The sequence below is a fragment of the Brachyistius frenatus genome, unplaced genomic scaffold (assembly GCF_029030835.1).
Source record: "Brachyistius frenatus isolate BFR_SWC_R1_liver_20210118 unplaced genomic scaffold, ASM2903083v1 Contig_39, whole genome shotgun sequence".
NCBI classification, from domain to species: Eukaryota; Metazoa; Chordata; class Actinopteri; family Embiotocidae; genus Brachyistius; species Brachyistius frenatus.
This window is the reverse complement of record NW_027210638.1, coordinates 2,878,292-2,902,936: the sequence shown is the minus strand read 5'-3', so window position 1 is coordinate 2,902,936 and position 24,645 is coordinate 2,878,292. Positions and strand designations below refer to the sequence as shown.

Here is a 24,645-nt window from a genome sequence, read left to right as displayed (position 1 = left end):
ACGGCGCGCCACTGCGCACGCGCCTCCGAGAAAGAGGCGGGGCCAGGCGGCGGGCCGACCAACCGTGGTCGAGTTGTGTGTGTGTGTGTGTGTGTGTGTGTGTGTGTGTGTGTGTGTGTGTGTGTGTGTTCGTCTCGACGTAGCACGAAACGTGTCTCCTCTCAGCGGAGACACACACACACACAACCAACGTGAGACGTGCTAGATAACGGGGTTTTTTTTTTTTTTTTGAATTGAAAGTTTTGCTTTCGCCGACTTAAGAGTGTTTCGATGTTATACTCTGTATATTAAAACATTCCGCTTGATAAAAAAAAAAAAAAAAAACCAACGTTATATTTATTGGCTCCGAGCAGCCGACTCCGTTTCCACTAAAGAGTGTCCGCTTCTCCTCCCCTCGATGAAGCGCTGCGATGCCCTCTGATTTTATATCCCTCCTTAGCTCGGATATCGACCTCAATTCCCCTAAATCTCTATACTCTAAAGGTAAGATTTGACTAAAGAAAGGTTAACCGCTGATCCGTTGTGTCCTTGTTTGACAGGAAGTGATACGATTCGTCTCGATAGCTCATGTGAAGGTGCTAGCTAGGCAGCGGTTAGCTTCTTTTTTTCTTTTTTTTTTTTCCCCTGCTGTTAGCCAGACTAGCTTAGCATAGTTAGTTGGCTGCATTTGGCTTTTTTTTTTTTTTTGTGTGTGTGTGTGTGTGTGTGTGTGTGTGCATTGGGCGACTGACTGGGCTACCCGGCTGGTTAGTTAGTGGTCCGTGTCGCATGCGTAGAGGAAGCGTGGCAGGCTGGGCTTACACGACTAATCATCACGGTAATAGGTTCGATCGTGATGAGTGTGATTTTAAAAAAATCGGGTCATTTTAGGCTGATGGCCGGTATCATGTTAAGATGCATAAATGAGCTAACTACGTGTGGTTGTCCTCCTCCTCCTCCTCCTTCCTCCCTCCTTGCTCCTCCAGCCACCACATTTCTAAGTGGTTTAAACGTACTTAAATGTCGGTCGGATTCTGCAGAGGTGTGCACACAATATCGCAAGGACAGAAAGAAGTAGTGCATGGCTGACCTGAGCCAGGAGTTATCCTCCTCACGGTCTCTGGTTTCACTGGAAGTATGCAGTTATTTGGCACTTCAAAGCTCGCAGCATACTATCCTGCCTGTCAGGGATTAAAAAGAAAAAAGAGAGAGAGAGAGGGGCCCTCCAGTGCCAAATTGCATCTCTGATTCCGCTGCACACGTGTCAGCCAACTGTTATGTTATTATTAGGAAGGTGTTGCTGCATCATCTGCGACCAACACCGTTAACTCATGTCGTGAAGCTTGGGGGTCTGTAGACGTGTAAAGGCTTTTTTTTTTTTTTTTGGCTGCACTTTGGCTCCAGATCAATTCCATATCTATTTACAAGTGTGTCTGCTTCATGTGTAAAGAAACTGTGTCTGAATGTGCTACTCGACACTGGCAGCTATCACAGTTGTGGCTTATTTATGAGCAAGGCTTGTATGTTGCTCGCCGCTCTTTAAAAAGTGGAAACGCAACCTGAGATGTGTGGATTTTGCATTTTCTTAATATGTTGGTGGCTCCACATTGCTTCCCCTCCTCCCCCTGCAGTTGGACCACCTTGTCTTAGATTTTAATCCACATTTTGAACACCAGTGGGTACTGACCTAACAGTCTTAACTCGCCTGCTGGTCTCACATCTGTCTGGCTGCTATGTATAAGGGTGCTCATGAGCCAAACAGAAAGCTTTGCTCTGTGACCCTGAAATGCTCAGTTGAGACTGCCATATGGTCACCCTGTATCACAAGATGAGTGTTTATTTATATCTCGGTAATTGGGGTATGTGCTCGCTGGTGTTTGGGTCAAGGTAGCGGACATGCTCGTCAAAGATCGAGTGGGAGACCTTGTGTACAGTGTGTCGTAGTGTAAGTGTGAGAGGAGACGACCGGTTGGGCTGCCAGAATAATTACATCAGTTTAGTTGGTCGTGGTTTTTTTCTGGCTCCAAATGGTGAACCGGAAAGTGAGCCATAGAAACACTAACATGTAGCAAGAAGTGCGGCGTGCGGATTATCTGGCTATTTGGGATTACCTCTGGTTTTCTGGTATCCTGAAGGTGACTTCCTTTTAACGGCTCTGGATCACCATGGTAACAGCCCAATCAGATCCCCAGATATCCCGTTATTATTCCTACTGGTTCCTGGCTGGGGCGAAACAGTTTGTAGTAAAGTGACAAATCATACAGAGCCACAGATATTTCTAGAGATCATTTGAATTGCTTTGCTGTTCCATGTGTCAACCTGGTTTAAAAAAAAAAAAAAGCTCCCAACAAATGTAGGGATAGTATATTGCATTAAAAACTACATGAAAATAATAGGTACTTTATATTTGCCCAAAGAATATTTACTTCCTGGATTTCTGACAGTGTCTGTGCTTATACTGTCTTGTTTCATCACTGCAACTCAGAACATCATGAGGAGACTTTTTGATGACAATTAGAAATAAAAACGAAATGCTTTTATTATAAAAGTAATGCACTCATTGTCTAATATTTCCCATAATTATAGATGCACCATTTCATCAGATAGACCTTGTCTGTCCTGTGTTCTCTGATTAGGAGCCGAAACAACCTAACATTACTTGTAACTATTTTATGCGCATGACATATTTGTAATAGTTTGTTCAACAGATAAAACAGCAAAAATATGTTCTCTTATTTGAAAGACTTTTTCTTTTTTTAATACTTTCTGCAACTATTTACATCCTTATCCTTACTTTGATATTTTCAAATTATAGTTTTTATATCTTATTCTATTCTAGTTCTGTAATCATACCGTTTACATTTCACCAGGTGGAGTACTTTTTGCTGTGTCAAAATTTACCAGCAGGCATCACCATTTTATCTCGTATCATGTTAAGTACTTCAATCATGGTTCTGACGATGTCACTTCTTTCACATAAACACGCTCGTAGCCTCATAAGTAGTAAACAGAGCCAGGCGCTAACTCAGTCACCTGAGACATATGAGAAAAAATGACAGCTCCTCCTAGATATAATCCTTTAAAAGCAGACCGCCTCATGACTTTAAATGATGCGTGCATGTCGGTTTGTGTTTGCTTGTTCACTGCCCCATTGACAATTAGCTTCATGATGCTAGTTGTCCACGACAGCCAATGTTTGGCTCAGCGAAGCCAGATGACCCCAAGAGAGCTGGGCTAATGGCCGTGCCAGTGATAAACTCTGTGGTTGCTGTATATTGCATTGAAGACGTCACGGTAGTTTCAGGAAATTTTACATTTTGAGAATAGCTGGGTGAAGCCTGGAATTCATCATGGTAAATATGAAACCTGAGTTTATTTTTGTTCCTTGTGGTGCCAGAATTGAGTCTATTCATATCTGTGACTGCATCTGTTAGGCTCTGTTCACTGTCAGTCACCTGAGACATATGAGAAAAAATGACAGCTCCTCCTAGATATAATCCTTTAAAAGCAGACCGCCGCATGACTTTAAATGATACGTGCATGTCGGTTTGTGTTTGCTTGTTCACTGCACCTTTTATAACAGTGGTTATTTTCAAACTAGGTTGACAACCTCAAAACTTGTTTTAGATAGGTCAAAATACATATGGGATGCATTACTGCTGCAGCAGTTGGAGTCCCTCATGTGTTAGTATACATGTGGACCATAAAGCAACCCATAGTTTTTTATCCGATTTTTTTTTTTATACAATGGAGGACAGAAACTGCCAAAAATAACAAATATTCCTTTCTTTCTTTCTTTTTTTGTTTTTGTTTTGGTCCTCCATACCACAATCTTTAAAGGCTGATAAAGATTATAGACTGTTTCCCAAGTTGCAACTGTGTTTTCTGTGCAGGTAGCTGTCAGGCTGCCATCTTTGTTTTCATTTGGAAACAAAGGTGCAATTTGGAAATTGAAACGGTTGGAATCTTCAACAACTGTAAGTGTTTTTCTGGGTTATTACTGGTTAAAATCAAAGGTTGGTTGTGTGACTCAAATATATGCTAACACATCAAGGGCACAAGCTGGGGGCTACCATTAATGTATCTTTGGGGGCGATGTACACTACATTTGTTTAGATTTGAGATTGAGTTGAGATTAGTTTATGCACCTAATGCGCATTAGCAAAAACAGGCACACAAAAAACAAGACTAAAAGAAAATCAAATACAGTTTGTAGCCATTCCTTTGATTAATTTCAGTTTCAAGGTAAATGGAGTTGGTGTAAAGGGCCAAAAATGGCATTCTTTGTGGTTGGAGTGCAGTGAGTTGCTCCTTTGTCTGCTCTCTGGCTTCAGCATATCGTTATGTGTTCAAGAGTGTAATTGAAGCAGCTATTGTTGGGCACTGAGATGCATTCTTGGTCTGCATATTTTTTTATTTGCAACAAAAACATGGCCCTCATGAATTGTCAATTCATCTTTCATCCCCCTTCTTAGCCCCAAGCCAGCTGCAAAGAATAAAAATGGACTAGTGGCCTTGCCATTTGGCAAAACCTTTAAAGCATGTGTAATGTGAGCAGTGCATAACTATGAGATGATGTAATTTAATTGTTCTAAGTGTAGGTTAAAGTCATTCCACCGCCTGGCTGGCGAGTCTATTCCGGCCCTCTTTCTAGGCACACTCTGACCAGCTTGTAGATCTGCGTATATAAATTTATACATATATCATTAGATTTCTGAAATGCCATTTGAGACAAACACCAAAATCCTTTCCAGGAACACTACCAGTGTCCAGAATTCTCTTGGGAACAGAAGGGGAAGTTAAACTTCTTCTTTTCAACTGAAGCTCATCTGAGAGTCAGGATTATAGTATGTTCTCTTGTTATGTAAGTCTTAAGACTCTCTTAATCACACAAGGAGATAATTAGATTAAAATGTTTACATTTCAAAGTAAGGCCACTTCACCAAGATTCTGTGTTTTTGGATACTCTGTGTTGTGTACTGCAAGTACCCCTGAAGAAGGTCCTTATTCTGTCCACAAAGTATGAGAAAACAAATAAACATACTTCAAGTTAGAGTCTCAAACATGATGTAACGTTAAAATGGAATATCAGAAACCTTCAACTTCTCCTTGTGTGCTGTTGTTACGGTTGTTTGTTCTCTGTGCAGCTGTATGACAACAACTTTGGGCTTCCTCCCTCGGGCTCAAACATGTTTGTAGAAACTTGTTTGTATTCAGTGCGTTCTCAGAAGTATTGTTTTGATAAACTGAGTGTAGGCAAAGCCTTGTTAATAATTAGAGCTGCTGTTGGCAGAAAAATGATCTGTAACACTTTTGATAACCAAATAATTTTCCTCATTTTTCAGAGCAAAGATGTCGAATATTTCTAGTTTCAATGCCTCTTTTTTTATATATATATTTGATGGTACACTACATGTCTTTGGAGTTTGAACTGGTTGACAAATCAAGACATTTGAAGACATCACTGGTCTGTGGGAAATCAAAACCACCATTTCTCACTATTTACTGTCATTATCGTGAAAATGAAAATAATGAAAGTGTTTAATTGCTGCCCTGGTGATTATTTCTGTTGATTATTTTTCCTGAATTCTCCTCTTGCGCAGGCTACAGCACACAGTCTGTATACATATATACAGGCAGTGTTTTGCATGCTGCTCCCTCCCAGGGTTTGGCTGATCAATGTAACCAAAACATTGAATACAATCCAGACGAGGCATTTGCACACTCAAATAAAGACACTGACCGAGCATCAGTGTGATAATGAATTTGTGTGAGCACTGATTATCCATCATATATGTTTAAGATAATTTGAGTAAATATTATATACAACTATACTAAACATTAGTGCGCATGGAAACACATATACTGAATGTGGGGTAGAAAAACAATATTGACGTCATTGATATTGACTTTTATGGATGATAAACTTTGTGGGAGTTATTTTTCTTTACTGACACTAGAAAATGCCTCTGATCTTATAAAAATCCTTTCTGTAGGTTTCCCATCATAATCAAATCCTTGATGCCTTAACATCACTTTCGTAATGTTTTTTAGGTTGGTACATTTGTAAAGCTCTGAATTTCATTATTCAGATTTTCAGTTTGATTATCCTTCTGGACTAAACTGGAAACTGGACTAAAGAGTTTTATGTACAAAGTTTATTTCTGATCAACAACAATTTACCTCCACTGTTATATTTATGAATAGCTTTACTGATGAGTGCCTTTGTCTTGATGAAACACACATGAACAATGAGCTTTTTTTATTTATTCAATTTTGTTTACAGTTTACTGATTTTCTGTTGTTGTTCTGGAGTGCTGTGCAACCTGCGAGCACTCGGGGAGAGCGAATGATTTATGCCCCATTCAGACCAGCGCACTGAGCACAGTGACACGCTTTAACCCACTGTTGACTCATTTTGATCAGGTCAATACATGTCATCCAACCTGACTTCGTGACACTCCTACCACTCTGGGACAGAAGATGCTCAGCTCGGTGAACAGTCTTTTCTGTTCGTTATTCTGTATGATGTAATGTGCCTCTGCTGTTCGGCAGTAGGATGTCGTGTTCCTACTGATGTATGCGGTGCGAGTCATAACATTTGTTCATATGTGACTTGCTGCGGTAGGTCCCATGCAGTTTTGAACACGTATTCAGTAGACCTACATCATACACGCCTCTCCTGTGTGAAAACGACTGAGGTCATGTCGGGTTTCCAGCCAGTCTGTAATACATCCAGCAACAAAGACTCACTTTCTTCGCACAAAGAACAACAGACGAAGATAGAGGGATATTGTGAGGCTCATGCACACTTTGAAGTTTGCTTTAAGGCCACATTAAAGTTTATTATATAAGCCTTTGTCCAAGACATCCAGATTTATGGAGATGGTTTTCTTTGCTAAACTTATTTTTAAAAGCTGTGTAAATACACCGAGCTGATGTGTTTGGTTTAAAGGGATAGTTCACAGAAAATGAGACGGTTATTGACAATACTCTCGTCACTGAAAGATACTTTAGTTTTCTACCTGCGTGGGACACTGGCACTTGGGAGATGTGTTTGTGCTGCGACAGGATCTACTGCAATCGATAGAAAGTTTTGTTGTATTTTTAAAGCCAATATTCCTTTAAGACGTAGGCCAGTGAATAAGCAAAAGAACATGGAGTGTGCTTCCATCTCAGTGCTGTCTGTGTCGAACTGCTGTGCGATGTGTGGTTCTTTGTGTGAACTCTGGTGACGACGTGTTGCCGTTCCCTCGGCAGCATCGTCGACGTCACAGAAGTGTGAGATCGTGTGTCTTGTCAGCTTCATCATTCTGCTGGTGCCGAGTCATAGCCAAGTGTCAGATGACTACTACACATGCTGGGCACTGCCGATGCACAGCTGAAATATCCCTGTCCGGGTGTTGATAGGTGTCTGTTTCTTAGCAACCAGAGTATCTAATCACGTGTTTATCTGCCATCAAATATGGTTTATTCCAGTGTGGCTGCAGTGGTTCGTTATGTCTTTGGGGAATCATGGGCCATCAAATATCGCCACGTCTCTGGGTTTTATTACACTCAACACCAAGGGAGGCTAATTTAGTTTGTCATAAGATACCGTGTGTTGTATTAATGTTGACTGCAGAATTCTTTTGGCGATGTGGGAGGATTTCTGGTCATGAGACTCGGGTGGAAATAACAAGCAACTTGAGTGATACATAGTAGTGGTTCTGTTATTTCCAACAGGATTGCAATAGTGGAAGTGAAATTGACTGTTAACTCAATTACTTTTTGTGGAAAAAAATGTAAAACTTTATTGACTACATCAGCTGTAGTTGTATTGCATTTCAAGGCAGTGCTGCATTAGCTTTCATTTTAGGCCCAGATAGAAGCAGCCTTATGCGACCCTTGTCGTCCTGTATTGTGCATCGTAAGTTAATAGTACTGTATGCTTGGTATTTAAAGGGTTAAACTGACTGCACCAGTTTGTGTAAACTAACAGCAGAGGCAGATGTTGTTTTGCAATTCTGCCATGATGGTAGCTAATTTGAGCTGGTCCCACTATTCCTGAACAGATGTTAGGGGGACCTGCTTAGAAGTATCTCCACCTGAGAGGAGAGGATGTGAATTGTTTGTAGCTACTTGGTCCTGCAATAATAATAAAGTAACAATAATCTCAATTATGTTTTTCAGAAACTAATTTATCTTCTCCTGTTCATCCATGGCAGAGTCGGTATATGACCTCCTCCCAAAAGAGCTCCAGCTCCAGCCGCCGTCCACCGAGACAGACCCACCCACCATGAGCCAGAAGAGTGGGGGAGAGGCGGGACCTCCGCCCTCTGCAGCCCTGGCCTCAGGTGAGCTACCTGCCCAGCTTATGAACACCATGATCTGGGATCAGTTTCTCCAGAACAAACTATTCCCCAAGTCAGCAGGGGTGACGAAACTGATATGGCCTTGTATGAATGTCTGGGGGCAACTTCACCCTTTCATCTGATCCTGAGGCAATATTTGTGATGAAAAGAGATCATACACTAGTATAGTATTTATTTTTAAATCAAAAGTATTTCAATACTGCTTACATTATAATAGATGTTTTTTTTATATTTCACTTTGATATATTGGCGGGTGTCCTTGTTCTACACACAGTGGTACTGAATGAAGGGTGGGGGCCGAGTGTTAAAGCCCAACTGGACTTGAGCTGAATTAGGAACCGTTAGTTTATCCATTATTGTAAAGAATCAATCTTGTTGTGTTGATGGGCCGGTCCGTTAGCTTCCTTGACACTGTCACTGTTTGGTGACCACGTTAGACACTTTAGTGTGACATACAGTACATGTTATAATCCAGGCAGCAGCATGGGAAGAGGCACTGCTTACCTTGACTCTCTGTGTGTTTGGACTTTGATATTCACCCAAACTGCAACACCAACGAGTACCTGCAGCTCATCACCCAACCAGTTCACTTTATACAACTGAAGTGAAAAAAAGAGATAAAAAAGAAAAGTGTTTTTTTTGTTTTGTTTTTTGTTTTAAATCATTAGGTTTCATTTCACACAAAGCTCAGTTAATATCTACCTAACCCATCCAATGCTAGTGTCAGTGACTGTGATTTAACTTTCTCTTTGCAAGAATAGTCTTGGTCTGTATTTACTGGACAGGATTCCTCTGAATAACAGCTCCAGAAATGCTGAGTTTGCATTAACAGCATGCTAACATAGCTTGTTTTTTATCATTTCACTCTTTTTTTTCTCTTTTTTCTCTCTTTTTTTTTTTTTTGATGCTTGTGCTTAATGTTTTTTTTTTTTGGCACCTGGCTTTTTAGGCAGCTAAAATCAGGCTGGTCCAGCTTTAGAGATGATGCTGATCCAGATACCGTCCTTCGGCTTAAGCAGTCATCTCCGACATCGCCTGTGTTACCACATTATATTGTATCATGATATGATGTGTCGCATAACACGACATACTTTTCTTTCTTCTTTTTTTTGGATAAAACAACGAGAACACCTTATCTCATTTGATGCAGCACGTCTCTCTGAGGATGTCAGTATAGCATGGTGTGGTTTTAGAAGGCCTTAACAAGGGCTTAAAGCAGAAGCAGCCAGCGCTCATTTCTAATTCACACATACTTCAATACACACTTATACAACAGAAGGTCGTCTGTTTGAGCTTGCAGCTAAATGATTAATCGACCGCCATGTTTCAAAGCAGCTGACATTTTCAGTGATTACGAAGGTTCTGTCTCTTCATGAAAAAGTGAAGTTGCCCCTAGCAATCGTTGGACTGTCTTTTTAAATATCATTTAGCAAACGAAATGTGGTCTGATCTTGGATCATGGTTCACGGCAGCCAGCATCAGCTATAACTGTAAGAGATTCTAGTCTTGAGTTTCATCTAAAGAGCGAACTAACTGGTCAACAAGTCATGTTGGAGAGAGCGCTTTTGTTAACGCTACCTTTTCCTGTCCTGTGTGACTCAGCAGGCCCTAAGCAGTGCTGATCAAAAGCATGACTACTGTAATGTCCTTCAGATCATCATTAACCAAATACACGTGCTTCAAAGTGTCTAGAAATAATGAACTTCAAAAGTTACTCCTTCCTTCAGTATATTAACTCATCCAATTTACTGATTGACAGAAGTTGAGTCTTGAATGATCAGCTCTCTTGTTGCTCATTGGCTGTCTCGTTTTTATTGCAGGAAGTTCCCTCTGAGGCAGGGAGTGTCTGCATATAAAATGGTCTGCAGTTCACTGCTCCATAGGTCAGAGGCTTGTTTATTCTGTCTCCATGGCTACGCTCAGTCCCAACCAAATCTTCCAATTGGCATGCGCAAACTACTGTTTACTACTGAATGCACATTGCACAAACTGTACTGTAACCCTGGCAAATTTAATTTGGCGCCACATTCTCAGCTTGCAAATTTGGCTGTACAAGAAAGTTTGACCAGATTTTGTTATGTTTCTTTCTGGCAATGTGTATGTAACAATTTGTAGCTTGCTTTTGTTTTTGTAAACAAAGCATGTCAGTTTTGTCACATTGATTTTAATTGAGAGGTTTTGTAGGAATCAAAACATTGTGGGACCTATAGTACCCTTCTCAACTTTAACTTCAGAACATTTGATCAATGCTTGACATCTCTCGCATGCACAGTGAGAGCATATAACCCACATACTGATGAAATTAGAGTTGGGAAGAGGGGAAATCAATACAAATCATGCACAAATTCAGCTGCTTGAATGGGACTGCTAGCCTGCTCTGTGCTGAACATCTGTCCTAACTTCTTTATCTGTATATACTACTACAGATGCCACCTCTTCCACCTCCAGCCCCTCCGCCTCATCCTCCCTGGCCATGGGAGTTCCATCCACTGGCCCCTCTACCTCATCCTCAGACCACCTCAAGGTTGCCCAGCATCTCCACTCCACCGGAGGGGATGGAGCTGGAGCTTCAGAGATGCAAGGTATGGAGGGTGGCGTATCTGCCCCCAGCAGAGGCAACAGTGGAGCAGTAACCGCAGCAGGAGATATAGGGTCAGGAGTGATGTCAGGGCTAGGAGTCCAGCAGCCTCAAAACACCCCATCAAAGCGACGGCCTGTGTTGAGCATATCCCCGCCACCTGAGGACCTATTTGATGAGAGTCAGATGTCTTGCCAAGAGGAACCCACCGCATCGGGTGCACCAGGTCCAGACTCGGAGCATAGCAGCAGCATGTGGGCTGATGATTCCGTCTCCAACTTCAGCTTGATCAGCTCCATCTCCTACAACGACAACACAGAGGTACCACGGAAGTCTCGAAAACGCACCCCTCGCCAGCGGCCTGGCCCCAAGCCTGCTCCTCCAGAGGACAGCATGGATGTGTTCGATGCTGACAGCGCCAAGGCCCCTCACTTTGTCCTATCCCAGCTGGGCACTGACAAGTCGAGTCCCATGGCCAGGTGGGGTGACCATTGTCCAACGCAAATTCTGTCACTTTTAATCAGAGTACCTCTGCCCCCCTGTAGGGATACTGTAAAGGTCATTTCATTTGATTTTGTCTGGGGTGATTCCATCTCTGGATGTCATACTAATGTCATTGTCATTTTTGTTGCCCTGCAGCTCTCATGAGTCAGGGACTGCAGTGAAAGGTGGGTCACTGTGTACTCAGTTCCCCCAGAGGAGTGATGGGAAGGAGTTAAAGATCCTGGTGCAGCCAGAGACCCAGCACAGAGCTCGCTATCTGACCGAGGGCAGCAGAGGTTCTGTCAAAGATCGCACACAGCAGGGATTCCCCACTGTCAAGGTTTGACTGCAAATGCCACCAGCTGCGCTTCTTAACGCGGGGGGGGGGGATATCAACACCTGAGGTGGTAAAGCTGAATACGGCCAAATATATACAGAGCACTGAGTGTGGAGTTCTGTGCGCGACAAGAGAATATCATGCCAGTGCAGACACACCACAATTATTCACTCCAACCACTACCCGTAAGCAAATTTCTTCCGAGTTACATCAAAAGCTTGTTTTTACAATACCAATACCAATATTCAGAGAGCAACACTTGAAAACCTATCTTTACCTGTTGCTGATAAACCCAAATAGGGAATAGCGCATGCCTTATATTCAATGATAAGGCACTTATCCCACGACTGATTAAATTGAGACTGTGGTTCTACTGTGTTTAAACTATGAAGCAGTCAATGAAATGAACCTGAAATTCATCAGTGCACATGTACTGTTTGATATCAAGGTAGGTAGGTAGGTAGTTACTTTATTAATCCCCAAGGGGAATTTTTTTTTTTTTACAGCAGCATTTATAGATACAGGAAAGCAGTAAAATCACAGTTAAAAAAAAAATATATATATATATATATATATATATATATATATATATATATATCAACTGGAAAGAAATTCTAGAACGTTTATTGTCGAACAAATGAATGTCATAAATTTCTCATCCTTATGTATAATTTCATGAGATCCATTCACGGAGTAAATCGACCTGGCTCTTTTAATGCATTACATTAAACTTATGAGTGTGCATGTTGTTTTTGTACATACTCATTACTAGATATGGATGCTTCTTTGTCTATTACTGGGCTTAAAACTAGTTTTATCGGTAATCGTGTCATGTTTTCTAATATTTGTGACGGTCAAGCTGTTCATACATTTTTTTCCCCTGCCCACAGTTGGAGGGCGTCAGTGAACCAGTTGTGCTGCAGGTGTTTGTAGCGAATGATGCAGGCAGAGTGAAGCCTCACGGTTTCTACCAGGCGTGCAGAGTGACAGGACGCAACACCACTGCCTGCAAGGAGGTGGACATCGAGGGCACCACTGTTATCGAGATCTCTCTGGAGCCCAGCAATGACATGACACTTGCGTAAGCTTAATTTTTCATGAATAATTAAAGATCTGGTCATTTTTACAGTGTTGATGTCGAAGGACTACACGTTGTGCTTTTGTATATTTATTTCCTCCTTCCCCGTGCTGTCTTGTTTCTATAGGGTGGACTGCGTGGGAATTTTGAAGCTGCGTAATGCCGATGTGGAGGCCCGTATTGGTGTGGCAGGATCCAAAAAGAAGAGCACACGTGCCAGGTTGGCCTTCAGGGTCAACATCCCCCAACCTGATGGATCAGTCCTTACTTTACAGGTCCCCTCATCGCCCATCCTCTGCAGTGAGTAACTTAAGACTCAACATGAATTCAAAATCAAGTAGAAATGCTACACGGGTAACAACCGGGCCTCCCACGGCAGAATGACGGGGATTTTGTGTTACTTCTGATTTGCGGTGTTTCGTTTTTATCAAAGCGTTTCCTATAAAAGTCACAAAATTCTATTTTGTCTCATCAGTTCGTAGAACTTCTGTTTCTGTTTCAAATGACCTTATACAAACACTAACCCAGATGTCATGCGAGTTCTGACTGATTGACTCTTCTGTCATTCTCCAGCCCAGCCAGCAGGAGTGCCAGAGATCCTGAAAAAGAGTCTTCACAGTTGTTCAGTGAGAGGAGGAGAGGAGGTTTTCATCATCGGAAAGAACTTCCTCAAAGGAACCAAAGTTATTTTTCAGGAGAACATTGCAGGTGTTGAATCCAGATTGATGTTATCAGTGTTGTCCTTGTTTTTGCGTGTAAACCCCTGATGGATGGAAAGATAAACAATGTTTGTTGTTAAATTTGTAGATGATAATTCCTGGCGAGCCGAGGCAAAGATTGACATGGACCTATTCCATCAGGTAAATGCAAGTGAATAACATAACATGAACTGCTGTATCAGACCTGCCTGCTTTCACTGGCCTTACTGTTCCTGAGATTTGACTGAAAATGTAATCTCTAATTTCCAGAATCATCTGATAGTAGCGGTCCCTCCGTTCCACAACCAGTCAGTCACTTCTCCCGTTTCTGTGGGAATCTTTGTGATGACCAACGCTGGTAGATCACATGACGCCCAGCCCTTTACCTACACTCCAGACTCAGGTACACAAACTAGCTCTTGCACAAAGCATATTTAAAAATGTTCATGGGGTTATTCTCTTTTGAATTGAGAGGAGCCCTCTTAATCGGCTATGTCATAAGAAGTGTAGAAACGGTTAACGTAATACCATTTTTAAGATACTGTGACCATATGCATAAAATATTACCTACCGACGATGGCTTTATAAATCAACATCTTGACTTTTTTCACTTGCAGATGCATTTAAAGATTTCCAGAATTCATCAATGACTTGTAACAGAAACTTAAATGACAATACACCCATAAAAGTCAATACATTTTATCGACAAATCCAGCTGCTGATTAAAGTGTTGCACTCACAACCTCTGCTGCCATTACTGCTGCGACATGATGGAATTCAACACATTTACACTGACGGTGAAAGCAAAGATGTTGGGGTCAAATGAAAGTCGCTTAATATGTGCTCAGAATGCTACAAGACTTTACTGGAGATTTCCTTCAGTGAAATATATTTCATGGAATCGGAGGCTTGTGGCTTTTTCTTCGTTTTTAGCTAATTTAAAGTCTTCAGCTGGTAGGGCCACTCTTTGAAGGTATAGTTTGGTATAGGTACTCTGTATAACTAGTCTATACTTGAGCTTGAGGTATAAACTTGAAACAGATGCGTTGTCTTCTCACAGTCACAGCTGTCCTGTGTTTCCACTCTTGTCCCCAGCTGATAACTCAAACGTCCGGACAGTTAAAACAGAGGGACCCTCCCTGGTCAAGACCTGTATATTTGATGGCCAGATCAAATCTATGTCACCTGAGCAAACTGACTGCTCTGGCCAGCCCTCCAAACGTCAAGAGGACACACCAATGGAAGTGTCTAGCAATCCACCACCCACAGACGTCTTCAAAGTGAGATACCATCCATTTTCAAAAAAGACAAATCAAAATATCTATTTGAGAAATGCACTTGGTAACATTTTTGCTTCCCTTCTTTTCGTAGCCTGCCCCTGACCCTCTCATCGCAGTGCAGCAGACCCTGGAGCTCAGCTCTAGTCCTCATCCAGGTGGTGAGACCTTTCAAAGCCCAATGCCCCTACAACCTGAAGATGTGGAGCTTCCCCAGGTTCCACCTGTCTTCCCTAGCCTGGAGACCCTCAGCAACATACAGAAGCAAGACATTGCCCCCACAACCTCCTTTCCAGTGGCAGGAGACACCACAATTCCGCCAGTGACACCAGAGGTCCCTCAGCAATTCCTCAGAGACCCTCAGGAAAGCTTGCCTCCTGACAGTTCTAATAACAGTGGAGGGGTCGTGGTTGTGGCCATGCCCCAGATAGCAGCTCCCCCTCAGCAACAGCCACAACAGTCACAGGTTCCTCTGTTTCCACAGGAAGGAGTGGCCCAACTGGAGAGGGCAGTAAGAGAGCTTCAGGCTGGAGGTAACACCACACTACAGCAGGTGTTGGAAGCAGCTGTTGCCCAGCAGCAGCAGCAGCAGCAGCAGCAGCTGAACTCTGTGCTGTACAGCCCCACACCCTCTGCAGACTCCCTTCAGCAGCATGTCCAGGAGAACATGAACAGCCTTAGATTGGGAACTACAGACAATACGCTATCTGCACAGCAACAGCTACAGCTACAACAGCAACAACAGATACAACAACAACAGCAGCAACAACAACAACAACAACAACAACAACAGATCCAGCAGCAGTTTCAACAACATCAGCAACTGCAGCAACAGCAACAAATCCTTGGAAACCTTCAGCACCAACAACAGCACCAACACTTACAGCAACAGCAGCAGCAAGTGCTCAGCAACATGCAGATCCAACAACAACTTATATTACAGCCGCCAGACCAACAGCAACTGCAGCAACAGCAAATCATGGAGAATATTCAACAGCAGCAACAACAGATGCAGCAAAATCAGCAACAGCAAGTGCTTAACAATATCCAACTGCAGGATCAGCAACAACAGAATCAAATCCTTAGCAATTTACAACAGCATCAACTGCAACAGCAGCAACAGCAGCAGCAAAGTCAAGCACTGAGCAACCTACAACAGCAACAGCAACTCCAAGAACAGCAGGTGTTGGAGCACCTTCAGGCGGAGCTGCTCCAGCCCCAGATCCACTCCTCCCCCCAAGTACAGCAACCGGTCTCCCTCCTTCAACAGGCTGGGGAACTGCTTACCATCCAGACCAGCTTCCCAACACAGCCTCCATCCCACACATCTCCCCCACAACAACTCTTCCAGTCTCCCAGACCGCTGGCTGAAACCCAGGGCTCCCAGCAGCAGGTTCAAGCTGCCCTGCTCCAGAATACACTGACTGTTCTCACCAGTGGAAGTCTGAGCTCAGAGCAGCAGTCCACAGCGTCAACGCTATACCTGTCCCCAAACCCTCAACCCCAACAACAGCCGCAGCAGCAGCTGACATTCATCTCCTCCATGGAGACATCTACGGGCCAGCCTCAGTCAGTCGCAATGTTTCAGAACCAACCCCAAGCTCAGCTTTCCCAAATGCAGCAACAGAGCACTCCCATGGAGCAGCAGCAATCTCCACAGCAGAACCAACAACAGCCACCACAGCTGCCGATGGGCCAGCAGGGCTCCATATTCCAAAGTATACCAAATCACTCACAGGCCAACCCTGTGCCCCAGAGCCAACTCTCACAACCCCAGCAAGCGGGTCTGCTTCTCTGCACCACGGAGCTGAACCCGCAGACTATTCCCCAAGCTATTCTCTTCAGCACGCAGACCCAAGGCCCTTCCCCTATGGGGAGCATTAACGTTGGAATCCAGCAGCCAGACCCAGCAGAGCCCATGTCCTTCCAAGACCAGAGCTCCTCTGGCAACAACTCGACATCAACTGAGAACCAACAGCAGAGTCTATTCCAGGAACAGCAGCCAATGCAAGTGGGCCCAAGCTCCAGCCGCGTCCCAAGCAGTCAACCTGTGGAGCTGTTCTTGCCACAGACGTCTCTATCCAGTCTGCAAAGCACTATTGGCTCACAGGAGCTGAACAACCAGGCTCCAGCCCCTGGCACGACTATCTTTGTGGTGCAGGGTGGTGTGGGTGTGGTGCCCAGTCCCGGTCAGCAGCCCCCGGAGCAGCTTTTCCAAACAAGCGTGGGTGGCAGCGTGGCTCCACAAGGACAAGCCAACCTGTTCGTTTTTGGCATCCAGAATGGTAAGATGATTTTGGTAATCTTCACCTCTAAAGTACAGCGAATCACAGTTAAAGGTTCAGTGTGAAAGATTTATGGGGATCTATTGACAGTAATGCAATATAATATTCATTATTATGTTTGCATTAGTGTAAAATCAACTGAAACTAAGAGTCTTTGTGATGTGGTCTCCCCAGAATGAGCACTTCCTATCTATATAAGCGAGTCCTCTTTTCACAGTCGGCCATGTTGCAGCACCACGTTTCTACTGTAGCCCAGAAGGAACAAACCAAACACTGGCTCCAGAGAGGGACTTGCTTGGAAGCGGAGGGCGAAGCAAGGGGCATTTAGTTAGTCTAGTATTCAGCAGCCTCATTGTTCAATGCCACTAAATCCTACAGGCTGCATCTTTTAAGTAACTGTTAAATTGTTGTTTTTCTGAAGCCGGCGGTACTGTAATGCGCTACCCCATTTTTATGTGCCCAAATGCTTCCTGAGTCGCCGCAGCGTATACTTTACAAACCGTTTGATTACAGGGATTATTGGCCTTTTCTCTTCCTCCCAGACTCATCGCAGCTGCTCAGTTCTGCCGGACCCACCCTGCCGGCTCAGAGCCAGGCCCAGAACTCCAGTCACATGCAGCCTCTGTTGGATCAGCCCATGGCCCGAGCTGCGTCCCCGATGCCAGCCACCATGCACGGCAACTTGCAGAACACTCTTCAGGCACAAATGCAGACCAGCCTAGAGAATGCAATGCAGACGAACACACAAACGGCGCTGCAGTCCAGTTTACAGGCAACCATCGAAACGAGCCTGCCGACTCCGATGCAGACCAGTCTGCAGATACAGAGCAGCTTACAGAATCAATTGCAGGCGTCTATATCTGCATCGTCTAGCATGGATAAAATTGAGGACCTACTGGAAAGCCTACAGAAGCAGTGATAAACGTTTTGGACCACGTGGGCACTCAGGAGAGTGAGTGATATGTAGCCGAGTCATCCATCCGGAAATCAACAAATAGAATGGCGAAGCGATCGGTTTTGCGTCAACGCCACAAAACGTAGAAAATTTTAAATATTTAAAAATCAAATGCCCCTCTTACTGAAAACCCAAATTATTAGCTGTTGTAACTTTGTTTTTATGAAATATTTATCATTAATTATAGCCTCCGTCCATCTATTGTTCTTGAATTGATGAGTCCGCCTTTGTTATTACCCCTCTTGCAGGATCAGAGAGGCCTGTAATAACTGCTTTATCCATCATTCTCATAAAATGCAGTGTTTTGTTGTCAAGTGTTTTAATAATGTGAGCCTAAGAGATGATGATGATGATGATGATGATGATGGTGAAAAACCTACCAGGTTTGGTGGAAAAACTGAAAAGGGATAAAGAATGTCAGCAAGAGGGAAACGGGAATAGTAAAATGATGAGAGTAGTCCGGAGGAGCAGGCAGAGTAGATAAAACAGCCCGCTATGGAGCGAATATCAGATTGCACACAAGTGTCGGGTAAAGGCCGAATCTCATTTTGTGAGTGTGTAAGACTCCGAGCCTTCACCTCACTTTTGAGTAGTGGAGGGTGCGAGCTGCGTTCGTGTCTTTTCATCACGTGGAGTGACGGTTGAAACGAGAGATTACCCCGTCATCGTGTTACATTTTAGCCTGGCTCCGCCAACCCGTTAACTCGGGAGCATCCGACTAGGCGGTGATTCAATTCTAGAAACACGGTTAAGGTTCTGAAGGGCGAATCAAGTCGGCGTGGTCGCTACACGCGATCACCTTTTTTTTTTTTTTTAATGTTGAGCGATTGTTTTCTAAACGCAGCTCCACCGGTGTCGGCGGTGGTACGGCTCGGCGAAGCAATACGAACAGCCGCAGCAACCCCGGCAAATACGGAGGAATTGGGAGCCGGAGCAAAAGCGGTGCGCACACATTTTTTTTTTAAGTCTAAAAAAAGTCTTCGGGTGGGTATTTACTGTAACGGTGTTTCACTCTGCACACACTGGGGGGAAGGGGGGGGGGGGGGTTCTATTGTTTACAGCTTGGTGAGTTACAGTGCACAACACTCGGTGGTCAATGCTGATTGGTTAAAAGGCTGCTCCAAAAGTTTTCAAAATCAACCCGAGGACCGTGGCCATTGGTACGCCACGACTGGAAACGATCCTCAGCGGAGCCCGGGCCACATCTATTCACAAGGTGAATTCGGCGTCTGGTAACACCCAGCTACGCCGCATCCAATCGATTTAAACTTCTTTCGCCGTGGGGAATATAAGCTTTTTTTTTTTTCTTTAGAAATTAATCAAACGTTGTGTGCGCATGTCAACAACTTGACTAAAATCTACTCTAAGAGTACAGATTATCAGAATGTAGAATTCTTTGTAGAATAATGTATTCGTGTTTTGTAGGGCAAGGTGTCGATGGGAGCCGGCAGTTAAGCGGTCTCCGTGATATCGACATATATTGTGGCATCGAGACGTTCTGTTACTGTTATTGCCCTCCGAGCACTGAAAGAGAAGGGAATGTTTGTTACACACTCACAAATGAGATTCAACCGAATGAATAATGTGACTGGCCGTTGTTTTAGCACCTCCGCAGTGTTTTCATAATGTCAAGGCCTCATCGTGAAATTTGAAATAGCATTCAACTATGTAGTGTGTGTGTGTGTGTGCGCGTGTGTGTGTATCTTTTTGCTTTGAAGTTTGAAGTTGGTAACCTTCACCATTTCAACGTGGATACAGAGAAACTTTCCACTAGTGAAAGTGGAGTGTCGTGTGTGGTTTTATAAACATTTTATCTCAAGCACTTTATAACCTCTTTTGTGTAACCTGCTAATCCTTATATCCATCCACAGCTCTCTGCTGACCTAGCTGAATTTGTACTCTGAAACGTCCAATTAAAATACAAGAAACAAAAAACAAAACAAAACAAAAAAAACAACAACAACAACAGAAGGCAGTTGTCTTTGTAAAAGTAAATACATCTTAACCAAGCATTTTTACATTTTCTCATGTCAGAATATTTTTGAGGTCTGGACAACTTTGTATAGAATGTCTGGCTCACTGTTGTCCTCTTTGTATTCAGTCTCCGTGGTCCGGTCAAGTCTGTCCAAAAACAGCCATTCCCACCAAGGCATTGTCGTGTTTCAGTGTTTGAGTGGTAAGTAGGCCTTCGTGTTTCACACACCGACAAAAACACCTAAAAATGGATTCATCGAGTTTATACAGTGAAATGAAGGGTTTCAAATTTTGTTTTTTTTTGTTTTGCACCGATCCCTGTTCAGTCTGTCACTTGGGACTGTTTCACCTCGTCTCGTGTTAGATATCACGTTTTTTTTTTTTTTTTTTTGTCTCGGTGTCGGTAGCGTGTGCAGGTTGGCGCCGCGTGAAGCTTGGCACCCAGCGCCCGTCCTTTGTGTCGTGAACGGGGAGGGGGCTGACCGGTAAATGAAATCTATTGCGTAGAGGCTGCCATTTTGATTCTACCTATGGTGCTTTGTACAGGAGTGACGGGCACTTCTGCTGTGATAGTATATTACAGTTTATAATATCAATAGCACTGGCATTAGTTGTGAGATTACAGAGCCGGCTGCTGTTGTGGGGGTCAGACTGGAGCGCACCCAGGCACACCAAAGCTCCTGTCGCGAATCGTCGCCGTTATGTCTTATACTTGTAAGTCCTTGCAAATGCCCTCATAATGTTTACTCATTTGTACTCATTTAAATTATGCAGCTCTCATGCATAGCAAAAGCAGAACGTCGTTTTACAAGATTTATAAAAAGATATGTAACGGTACTTTGTTTCATGGATCAGTTTATCTCTCATTGACATTTCCACTAATTTGATACTTTATATTTCTCATGACATTACTCTATTTTTTTTTTTTTTTTTTTGCAGAATGACACCACTGTACTTTCCATATCCAACAGTAGCCAATTTGGCATTATCAAAAAGCCAATATTTTGAGAATTCAAATTTTAGAATAGCATTGCTCACATCTGCATTTGTTTACATTTTCATAGTCATACTCTTTTTGTTTTTTGCCCTGCAGCTGTTTAGCGATCCATTTTAAAGTAACTTATCTTTTTTAGAATTTTGTATCCATGTATCAAAATGTAGAGTATTTTTGTAAAACTAAAACTTTTTGGTTTATGCTCATAGCACAGAATATCATTGCTGGTGTGTTTTTCCTGAAATGAAGCGCAGGTTTATTGTGAAGTGTGTGACTGAACTTAGAAATGTAATTAAGTGGACATCAAGCAAATGTGTTAGAACTTAATTCTACTGTTATGACGTTGAATTTACCCAAACTTTAGAACATAATAAGTGGGCTAGGTTTCATGTGTGCGTGTGTTGTTGTTTTTTTTGTTGTTGTTTTTTTTTTTACTTGTTTTTTTTTTTTTTATGTCATGCATCTCAAATGGCACTTTTGACTCATCCATTAACTGTAGATCAGGTTAGAGTGCAGTAGTGACGTTTCCAAGCATTCCATTCCTCTCGGTTAGGGGAGTTAAAGAGCACACGATGTTTGTGGAAGAAGTGCGGAACAGTTTTGCCTCTTAAAGCCATACCAACACAGAAAGCCAACCTACGACTTCAGTTTCATGAATGTAAATTTTACCTCATGGTGTGGAACGGCGCTTGCTCTACATCTAACATCGGACCAATTACAGTTTTGGAGGTGGTATATTTTGAGGCGGAGAGAGGTGGGTGGGGGTGACACCAGCTGTCATTCGTGTCACTGTACATTTGTCAAACTGTTGGATTGCGGTGTAACGTCACGTTTTCACGTCCAGCCCTTTTATTTTTGAGCGATCCAGGATGCTCAGTGTGACTCTTCGAAATAGCCACTTCGACCTGACAGGAAAAAAAACAACAACACGTTAAAACATCGATTTAAACTGTGGTGACGAGAGCACGCAAATCTTTGCATAATATAGTTTTTTTTTTTTTTTTTTTTGTCCTTCGGTCATGTAAATGAATATCCGTGTATATTTAAATGTGAAATATACTGCAGGGGTATCTTGAATTTCAATGGTGATGCTTTCAACAGAACTTTGTGTGCCTTGATAACTTAACCGTTGCTCTGCTGTGTTTACTGGTGTCCCTTTTGTGTCATTGCTCCTTTTTAATTCTGTAAGACTGTTTAACATTTGTTACACTTTTCAGTGATTTTAGATTTCTCAACACAACCATAACCATAGCCCATATTAATATATTTTCGTAGTAACATTTTCTCTGTCCATTGCAAGATATCAAGAGTGATTACTCTCGACATAATATTGTGCAGCTTCACCAGTGAATTGTCACCTTGTTTGTTGTTTTCTATTGAAAATGTTTTTCATGCCTCATGAGATTTGTACACGTGAGGTCAAAGGGACGCGACAGTGGAGATTGTTTTATGGAGAACGTTCTTGTGTTGATGTGCTTGTCAACATTACTATTGTTGCTGTGAAATGCTTGATCAAAAGGGGCAACCATGATGAATTAACTGTTAATTGCCAATAGTGTGAGCTGTATCTTGTGTGTAATCAGTTTGCTCACTTTTCCTAGTTCGCTTTCTATTTCACATTCTCCAACAGTTCTGTTGTATCCGTTCTGTGTAGCTTGAGCTTTAGTATCTAGCCTTAAGACCCTGCAGTAGGGATAAAGGTCAACCCCAGCGTGTTATCATACATCTGAACTATTATTAACATGTACTTTGCCTTTGTCTGGACATTTGTATACTCTTCTGTTTATAACTGTAATCCTGCTGCTACATTAAATGAATTAATAAAAATGTAAACGTCCAGACGTGCTTCTTTTCTCCCTCCCCCTCAGGTGTCAGATGCAAACGATAAATGGTCTGCACCTATACATTGCTTTGTCGCCTTAGTGGTCTCAAAGCACGTTGCAGTTTGCCTCCCATCCCCGCACGCAAGGCGATCAGCTGCCGCTGGCGGCAACTCGGGTTTCGGTGTCTTGCCCAAGGACACTTCGGCATCTGGACCCGGGGATCGAACCGCCACTCTTACGATTAGTGGGCAACACGCCCCGCTTATAAAAAAGATCTGAAAGGTTTAACGGTGAACAAAAAAAACTCCGTTTTATATTAATCTTTTCAAACAAATATTGCACAAAGGTAAAGTTTCACACTGCACTGTTATCCGCACAAATATTACAGAAAATGAATACACATGTTCTATAACAAATCCGGCTGCAGCTATTTTGTATTGGCACAAATGCATTACATGGTGGGGGGGGGGACAAAAAAAACAAAAAAAGGCTGGTCATAGTTTACTGATTCTTCTATGTAGACTCTGTTGGAAGAAGGAAAACGGATCCTCGGAGTCAAAACCAACATCAAACTCGGTTTTTTTCCTGAGAGCGAGGGCAGCGACCAGTATGGCGAACATGGCCGTCAGCCCCCATATTTGATACCGGCTTCCTGAATCGGGGTCCACAAAGTAAAACGAGTGCAACGGCCCCATCATCCCACCAGCACCGTGGGCAGCATAGTGGTCTTTCTCACTGGTGAAGAAGTCCAGCGGGACAGCGAACACGGCACTGACCTCAGCGGGGTTCGGACTGGGACGAAAGGACTCGTCGATGAAGCCAACGACCGGAGTCACCAACAGACCACTCTGTTGAAGAAGAGGTGGAGACGGGAGAAAGAGATGGACCCAAAGCTGCTCTGAACAGAAATATTTATGTTTTTTTTTTTTTTTATTATTATTTGTTTTCTACCTTATTGATGATCGGGAATAGTGTGCAAACCACCTGCACCTCATCAGCTGGGAGACCTATCTCCTCCTCTGCCTCTCTCAGAGCCGTGTCCACATCGTCTCGGTCACCGGGGTCTCTCTTCCCACCCGGGAAACACACCTCACCGGGGCTGGTCTTCAGCTACAGAGAGACAAAAGGTAAGTCTAAACTAGAGATGAATGTTGAGACGGCATCCGTCCATCCGTCCATCCGAGATTTACCCGTGTTGAACGCCGGGTCATCAGGGTGTGCAGCTCCCCGCTCCTCACGAACAGCGGAATCAGCACCGAGGCTTTGGGCAGCACCGGCAGATACGAGAACTTTGTTCCTACGTCGTACTGCTTTAAAATGTCTACCGTCTTCTTTTGTGCATTCATGGTAGTTTGCGTAACAGCTGCGTCACCCCGCGCCGTTGCCGTCAAACTTACAACGCAGTCAAGGTGGCGCGTTGTCCAACCGTATTCAACCAGGAATTAAAAAACAACAACAACAACAACAAAAAACCCTCCTCGCTGCTAAATCTAGGATAACGTTATGTCCGACGCGCGGTCCGTACCGGAAACCCCAAGTGGTTTAATCCGGAGCGGTGATTGGTTAAAGACTTCGTAAACCAATCAGATGCGGAGTAAGGGCGGGTCCGTGATTGTGACGTTAAATTAAAGGTGAGAAGTGACGCGGGTACCGACTTTAACGATAATAAAAAATAATGTCATTTGCGCGGTCTGCAGAACGTATCGCACGAATGCACCGGAAGCTGAAAAGGTATAAATAGCCCCGTTGGTGCCAAGTGAAGCGAAGTTATTTTTAAACACGGTTTGCAAAACAAACTAAACAAAAAAAAACATGAATCCCTTTTTTTTC

The 24,645-nt window shown here is 43.2% G+C and overlaps 2 protein-coding genes across 3 annotated transcripts; one reads left to right on the top strand and one right to left on the bottom strand.

The window, feature by feature from the left end:
• Window positions 1-234: 234 nt before the first annotated feature.
• On the top strand, window positions 235-22,831 carry LOC138622896 (nuclear factor of activated T-cells 5-like). 2 transcript variants are annotated; one of them, XM_069702043.1, is made up of 12 exons: window positions 235-483; window positions 8,187-8,315; window positions 10,760-11,390; window positions 11,551-11,734; window positions 12,622-12,812; window positions 12,937-13,109; window positions 13,383-13,517; window positions 13,617-13,669; window positions 13,778-13,910; window positions 14,603-14,787; window positions 14,879-17,069; window positions 17,612-22,831. In XM_069702043.1, exons 1-12 carry the CDS (start codon window positions 411-413, stop codon window positions 17,986-17,988), a joined length of 4,455 nt encoding a protein of 1,484 aa, XP_069558144.1. In that variant the 5' UTR covers window positions 235-410; the 3' UTR covers window positions 17,989-22,831. The 2 variants fall into 2 exon arrangements, with proteins under 2 accessions (XP_069558144.1, XP_069558145.1); XM_069702044.1 differs by lacking the exons at window positions 235-483; window positions 8,187-8,315 and adding an exon at window positions 10,158-10,216.
• Window positions 20,644-24,236, bottom strand: nudt7 (nudix (nucleoside diphosphate linked moiety X)-type motif 7). The gene is made up of 4 exons (XM_069702045.1): window positions 24,006-24,236; window positions 23,767-23,925; window positions 22,892-23,663; window positions 20,644-21,897 (listed from the first exon to the last, which is right to left on the bottom strand). The coding sequence occupies exons 1-3, from the start codon at window positions 24,159-24,161 to the stop codon at window positions 23,310-23,312; spliced, it is 669 nt and encodes a 222-aa protein (XP_069558146.1). The 5' UTR covers window positions 24,162-24,236; the 3' UTR covers window positions 20,644-21,897; window positions 22,892-23,309.
• Window positions 24,237-24,645: the final 409 nt, after the last annotated feature.